Source organism: Vicia villosa, linkage group LG4 (genome assembly GCF_029867415.1).
Source record: "Vicia villosa cultivar HV-30 ecotype Madison, WI linkage group LG4, Vvil1.0, whole genome shotgun sequence".
In the NCBI taxonomy this organism is placed as follows: Eukaryota; Viridiplantae; Streptophyta; class Magnoliopsida; order Fabales; family Fabaceae; genus Vicia; species Vicia villosa.
In genome coordinates, this window is record NC_081183.1 from 30,846,533 (window position 1) to 30,854,084 (window position 7,552).

Consider the following 7,552-nt stretch of genomic DNA (forward strand, 5'->3'; position numbering starts at 1 on the left):
TCGATATGCCAGCAGATAAAGATGCTTGGGCGGGACGCGTTGGAGCGAGGTATCATTGATCAGGGCGGTCTAGAGGCAGTCACCGTGGTGGAGAGGATGGTCGGTGATGCGGCCGGTGCGTCGGCATTTATGAGGCAGAGGAGGTCCCAGGGCGTTAGGGTTAGGCATACTCAGTAGGGGGTTCCGAATTATTTTTCTTGGATTTTATTGTATTCGGGTTGTATTTCTTGACATTCACGTACATTTTCGCACACTATTACTATTTTATTCGGCTTGTATATATTATTCGGCTTGTATTTATAATATTAGTATTTTATGTTTATATGTCGTTTATTTTATTCAGCGTTTTCGTTTAATTAAAAATACACTAAACATTGTTAAGAAAAACATTAAAAAAAACACATTTTCTGCATATTTCGGAAGTGCACTTCCGAAAACCCACTAAAATGTGAAAAAGGTGTTTTCGGAAGTGCATCTTCGAAAACACCCCCCCTTTGGTATTTTTGGAAGTGCACTTTCGAAGTCTGGAAAAATCTAGAAAAAATTTTTACTTCGGAGATACATCTCCGAAGCAGGGGCAAGTTTGTAATTTCGTTGGGGGTCACCCCAGGGGGGGTTAATAAAGAAATTCTCTTTAAATATATATGAATAATTTAATTATTATTATTATTATAATATTGTATTCATACTTTGAATTAAAATACAAAAATCAAGCTTAGTCATTTTGATGAACGGATAAAAGTTAACTGCATAAACTTTATGAACAATGTCATAAGTTGTTTTCTTAAGTTCACTCAAACAAATAGTATAAAAAAATTTATGTTAATAGGTAAACTTGAATAAGTCAACGCAAATAAGCATTTAGTCATGTTGATCTTTTAATTTGTTAGTCTATTTAAACATTAGTTAAATTTCTTATTTACCCATGCTAAAATAAAATAGGTTTTTATGTAGGCTCTTAGGCCAAACAGACCTTCGAAAAGGCCATGCTTAGGTCTAAAAATAAGCCTTTGATAGGCCATAGGTCAGACTTAGGCTTTGAAGTTTTTGTCAGGCCAGGTTCAGGCTTGTCAAAGTCTAGCTCGGCCTAGCCTATTCCCACCCCTACTCACACTTAAGGTTTCAGTTTAAGTCTTCTCAAATCTCTCCTAACGATATTGCACCTTCTTCTCATATTCTTTTCCAAATAGATATCACATATTCTTTTCTAGTCTTTCATCTCTTAAGTTCTTTCATTTTTCATCTTATTATTTTTATTTTACTGTTCTCTTTTCCAATTACGTTTTTAATGTTCATCTTCTTATCTAATCCCATCTCTTCTGCTCTTTCTATTTCATCTTCTATAATATTTCATCTCCTCTTTTTTTTCTATTTTATTATAATGTTTTTGATATTATTTTATGCTACTATTTTATGTTTTTTATTCAACATTTATCTAATATTAATTTTGTATATTAAATAGAAAGTTGTTATCCAAATATAATGAATTTTGTTTTTATTTGATAACGCGCGCATAAATGACTAAATACAAAGTTATATTGTCATCAATATGTGTATGTATGGCTCAATAAATTTGTGTAAAAAAAAACCGAACCAAACAAAACAATCCAAACGACACACTTTTTCCTCTTGCAATTTAAAAAAAAAAAAATTACGTCAATAAGGTAGGGTATCTTCTTTAATGTTTTTTTACAATAAATAAGATATGATTAACAAGTTCCTTTAAAAAAATAGGCCAATTAAAATGTTAGCAAGAATTTAAATCAATAATTAATAAATAAAAATTAACGTAATTTAATTACATTTAAAGTTATGTTTGGATGTATGATATTAGATGAAGGAAGGCTATGAGATGATCGGATGGAGTTTAGAGTAATTTAATGATATGAATTTTTTTTTTTTTGTATTCCACCACTTTTTCGATTTAGACAGATTGAGAATTTTTACAACTATACTTGTTTTCTATCGATTTCAGCGGAATGAAAAACTTACCTTATTTTGTCCTATAATTATGTTAAGATTGATGGAATTGGATAGAGTAGAACGATATGAGATGAAATGAATGGTGTTATTATTTAGATCATGTTAAAATTGGAGGGAGCGCTATAGAATAGAATTGTATGAATTTCATTATATTGTATCACACCATTATATTTTATTTCTTTCGATTTGGATGAAATGAAAAATTCATTTTATTTCGTCCTAAAATTTTTAAAAGATAAAAAATAATATTTATTATATTTTATTTTATTTTATTCCACTGCTTTCATTGTAAATCATTCACCCCTAAATAACCAATGTATAAAATTCCAGAACAGGTATAGAAAATTTATCTATTAATGCTTGTAAACCACAAGTACAGCTAAACATGACATCAAGTTTACAAGATGAACATTGCAATTTAACAGCTAATCTCAGAGGAATTTGGAGTTAATACAAATGAATTACTCCAAGCATAATTAAAGGTGACATTAAGATTTGTTACAATAGGTTTACCACCATTAACAAGACAAATATCGCCAGAAACATTAAAAATTGAAGGGTCTACAAATTCAACTGTTTCAAAATTAGGGCAATTTATCTTCACATTCTTTTGAACACAATTAGGGCAATTGTTTATGATATCAACACGATATTCTGGAAATAGCTTCAATTGATGTCCTGTTGGATATTGGTATATGGAGAGATTACTCAATGAACATTTGCTATAGCCTGCAATAATTTAAAAATTAATAAATTAAAAATGATATAAGTAAGATTTTAAGAAACGGTCACATAAAGGTTTTTGGAATTTCGGTCGGTACAGGTGTATTGCGTTCCTCGCATTGTGAATTAATGATAATTTATTCTTCAATATGAAAAACAGTATAACAATATCAGTATCGACATCTACTAAAATCGTTTTGTCCCGACCATATTCTCGGTCACGGACATTTTTTAAAATCTTTCAGTATAGGTGTCTGTGTCACTTACACCGACACCCAAACCAAAAATATTGTGTCATTGTTACATAGGTTAATTAACATTTTATAGAAATTACTAGAAATTTAAATGATTTGATTGGAAGAAACATTACCTTGAGAAATGAGGACGAGAAATGACACTAAGGTGAGAATTTTGATGGTTGAATCAACCATTTTTGACATAGGAATGATAGTTTTTGGATTTGGTAACTAATAACTATGATGTGTTGTGTTATTTATAGATGTAAAATATGTTACAAATGTTATAAAAGTTTATTTTGACTAATTGTTATGAAAGTTATTTTTGACCATTGTATATATTACCAAAAAAAGAATATTATAATAATTTCTATTAAAGTAAATTAAATGCAAAAGGGGATCAATTTTTAAAATGCAACCAAAAATTTTACTTTTAAAATGCATTTTCAGGTTTTGTTTATCATAATAAATTAAAAAGAATATTATAATAATTTATATTTTAATGTATTTGTTTTTATTGGTAAACAACTTTTTAGGTATTTTCATCAATTTTTAAAATGCAACTAAAAATTTACTTTTTTTATTTTGGGTTTTCATCTTTTCACATAGTAAATGTAAAGTTGTGCAATGAATGTATGATTTTAAAAAAAATTTAAAAAATTGAAATAATATAGGTATATTTTTTTAGTATTTCTAAAAGTAAAGATTGTATTAGATCTGCTTGAAGAAGGACGAGATCCTAATTTGTTTTCGTATTCTATATATAGCACAGTTTTTAATATATGTATATTTTTATTGGTTAGTTTTTTTATCAAATTTATTTGAAAAAAGTTAATGTAGGAAAGGACAATTTTTAGGTAGACACAGACATAAAAAATTCTTTTACACATATATTAAATTTTAATTTAAAAAAAAAAAACAAATACACAATTTAATTAAATTGATATTTGATAGTGTCATGGATATGCTGGGCTCGAGTTCGAACCTCGGTATATCAGCATTCTTGCATTTCTTGTAAGAATAAATTGTGCTCCACAGCATTGCTTAGAGCAACACTTTTGAGAAATATTTCAAGGAAAACTAACAAAATTGGCAATGTAACAACCATAAACTTGTATTAACTACATCATTAGGCGGTCGTGAGTGTGACCGGTTCGAAAGTTGGCATGGAGGTTCCTGCTAAAAAGGATTTGAACAATGTTAGAGCAAGTTTCGGTCTATGCAGAGGAACTTGGTGCCCGGCACCCCTTACAGTTACAAACATGAGTCCGGCGTATTCTTGCGTCCATCCTCCAACCTGTTTGTTTTATATGTCTATGTCAATGTCAACGCACCGAAGAGAATGTGAAATGTCTATTTATCTATTGCTGACTTACCTCTCCGTCATCATACCATGCACGCCAGGGGCTCACAGTTGGAAGCTTGAGAGCATTTATGGAATAGCGAGTAGATGTTACCGGGAGAACAGCATCTGTATTACCACTGTCATGACATAGAAAATATAAGCTTCTTTGGCACTCGAAGTTATTGAAGGAAGAGAAAATGCTATATGAATGACAGTGGATGAATGAGTAACCTGAATATCCATATTCGCAGTCCGGTAGGAATAAGTTCACGATATATATTAAGAACTGTTCTAGGCGAATCCTTCCAGTTAATACCTACCATTTTGCTGCAATGAATGAGAATAAGTGGAATTCTGATCTTGAGAACTTGTTAAAAACAGCGAATAAAAGACAGTCATGCATTTAATGTTGTGCGTACATTATCAGAATGTTGCGAACTTTTTGTTCTTTCAAAATTTTCCCTCATGAGCATTACCTGCAAGTCTGCCATTTTTCCGGCTTGTGATTTGGATCAATATGTAGAATTCTTTGGACCTCGGGTTGATTGAAGTATATAGTGCTGTGCTTCGCGGTGCAAGGATCATACGCACTTCTGAGTCTTCCTGCACTCTGTTACATGACAGCATACGGATAAGGATTTGTACTATAAAATCGTATAATTCAGAACACAACATTAGAACCCTTAAAGACATGATAAAACAATTATAGAAGCAAGAAGGATACACTCACAAGCTTTCTTTTAACGTGCTGATTATGGTTAGCATGGCAAGTAGAGGTAAAGATACTGTATGGGTCTATATTACCAAGTTCTTCATAGGCGATTTCCAAAGTTTTTTCACATGACTCTGACGGGTGTCTGATTGACTGAAAATCACATAGAAGGTTTAAGAGCTTGAATGTTTGATCCGAAATCATACCACTTGACCACATAAACTGGAATATCCCCAATTGATCATAGAAATCATCTAATAGAGCATTTCCTACCTGTAGCAGAAGCAGACAGAGGTGTATGTTATTGATTTAGTTAACGATGCAAAAGGAACTATCAATTCCAAGAAAAAATCTTCCTCTAATGACATATGTGGATTTTTTGCGTAAAAATGGAATGCATACCATGTAACCTTTGAAGTTTATAGAATCTTGTTTTGTAGCTGAGTTGTACTTGACAATAAGTTGGCTAAGTTGGGGAACATAATGTCCTGAAACAAGGAAAACAAGAATCAGAGAACTCAAACACTTGACACGATAAGTGTCGTTTTAGTCACACCATTTGTGTTTACCTGCATAGCTCTCGCCACTGATGAAAAAGTCTGTTTTTTTATACTGGGGAAAACGCTTAAACCACTTCAATAGAAATATGAGATTGTCCTCAGCTGCATATACAGAATTACAGATAATTAATTTAATTTGATTCAATTGGCATGCATGAAAAGTTATCGGTAAAGTGTTATGATCGGCCAAAAGGAGAACTCATCCAGATCAATTAGTCCATTAGGGAGAACCCCTAGACACGTATTTGGCTTCACTTTTCACAAAAAACGATTCTAGGATTACGAAATTTATTTTGACATTTATGTTTAGAGCATGCATAACATACACGTTTGGAGCATGCAAAATTGATTTTTGAGGTATAAAGTCAATTTTTATCACGTGGAAAAGTGAGACTCTTAACACACACTCTCACACCCACAGCCACACCCAGGAATACACATATGAATGGACAACTGAAACGTGGAAATAAATGGTAGGCAACTGATAGCGAAAACCCGATAAGAACCGTTAACACACCCCCTCACACTCAGACATCCGGAACTAAGACATCTGGAGCGTAGAAATGTGACACTCTTAACACACCCCTTACGCCAGAAACCTACAATGCAAGGAATCTAGATACAAGTAAGTTATATGTTACCTGTCCTCTTATCTCCATTGTTGAAAATATCAGTTGAATTATTTGAATAAGAAAATCCAACTCCAACAGGAGAGTCAATATAAAGAATATTGGCAACTACAAAAACAAAAAAACAATTCAACACACCATAGTTTATTTATAGCATAAATCTTGAGACTGGATTAAACAAATTAACAAACACAATAAAACTCACCTTGATTCCAAGAATAAGGATTAAGATAAAGGGTTTTGCCATCTGAGTTAATATGAAAAGGACCAATTTCCACAGCTTCTCCATAAGCTATAGAAGAACAACCAGGACCACCATTGAACCATAAAAGAAGAGGCTTTGAGGTAGGATCTATATGATCTGCTTCAATGAACCAGTAAAAGAGTGTCCTACCAACTTCCTCGTTGACTGTAATATACCCAGAATAGTGTTTGAAGGTTATGTTGAAGTTTTGACCCGGGAGTGCCTTAAAAATCCTGTCTTTCTTTTGTTGGACAAATGGGTTTGTTGCAAATGCAACATTGATGTTGCTTAGGAAAAGGGATGACAATGTTAGGATGCAAAAGAGCAAGAGTTGAGACCAATTAGAATTTGCCATTCTCATTGTAGATAGAGATACATAAATAGTGATACTCACTTACATCGCCTTCACATTATTAACTAAAAATATAGAAATTAACCATTATGTATCTTTGAATTATATGCTAGTTTAACCCGGTGTGATGTGTTGAAAAAGTTAGATAAAGGTTGCAAAGTCAGGTAAATGTTCTAAAAGATATTTTTCTTTACTTAGACACTCCAAATATTCGTATGACATTGACAATCTAAACAAGTAATTTTTTTCAACATAACTTATATAATTTTTTACAAACAAATTTTACACATCTTAAAAAGGTTAAACATATATCGAATTAATATCATCAATGAAGAATCAAATACGTAAACTTTGATTGAAATATTTTCTATTTTTTTAGTTATAGATGAATTAATGAAAGTCAAATATTATCATATAGATAGCGGTGTCGGTGCCTTATATTTTTTTATATTATTGATGTCGGAGTGTCAGTATACTATAAAGGTAGGGCAGATAATTCAATCATTATTTATTCAATGAGTCTTTGTATTATTGTATTTGTAAAGTACATCAATTTAACGTTATCAACGAGCACTAATAAAGTCTTAGTCATCTATATGTTAATTGTGTTCCACTTTTTCCTTAGTGGACATCTTTTTATATATAAGTTATGACTCATTTTGTACTAAAGGCACATCAAAGACCATTTAGAGTTATTGTCCCTTATTAGTTTGATCTCTTAATGGTAATTGGTGTTGGGAATAAACAAAGTACAGAGAAAAAGAGGAA

The 7,552-nt window shown here is 31.6% G+C and overlaps 2 protein-coding genes across 2 annotated transcripts; both read right to left on the reverse strand.

Annotated features, from left to right (window-relative positions):
• Positions 1-2,219: 2,219 nt before the first annotated feature.
• On the reverse strand, positions 2,220-3,192 carry LOC131599021 (TPD1 protein homolog 1B-like). Its single transcript, XM_058871541.1, has 2 exons — positions 3,077-3,192; positions 2,220-2,712 (listed from the first exon to the last, which is right to left on the reverse strand). The coding sequence occupies exons 1-2, from the start codon at positions 3,144-3,146 to the stop codon at positions 2,402-2,404; spliced, it is 381 nt and encodes a 126-aa protein (XP_058727524.1). The 5' UTR covers positions 3,147-3,192; the 3' UTR covers positions 2,220-2,401.
• A 387-nt stretch (positions 3,193-3,579) lies between these two features.
• Positions 3,580-6,846, reverse strand: LOC131599022 (serine carboxypeptidase II-2-like). The gene is made up of 9 exons (XM_058871542.1): positions 6,394-6,846; positions 6,201-6,296; positions 5,569-5,661; positions 5,402-5,487; positions 5,018-5,272; positions 4,764-4,897; positions 4,519-4,614; positions 4,319-4,424; positions 3,580-4,239 (listed from the first exon to the last, which is right to left on the reverse strand). Exons 1-9 carry the CDS (start codon positions 6,791-6,793, stop codon positions 4,072-4,074), a joined length of 1,434 nt encoding a protein of 477 aa, XP_058727525.1. The 5' UTR covers positions 6,794-6,846; the 3' UTR covers positions 3,580-4,071.
• Positions 6,847-7,552: the final 706 nt, after the last annotated feature.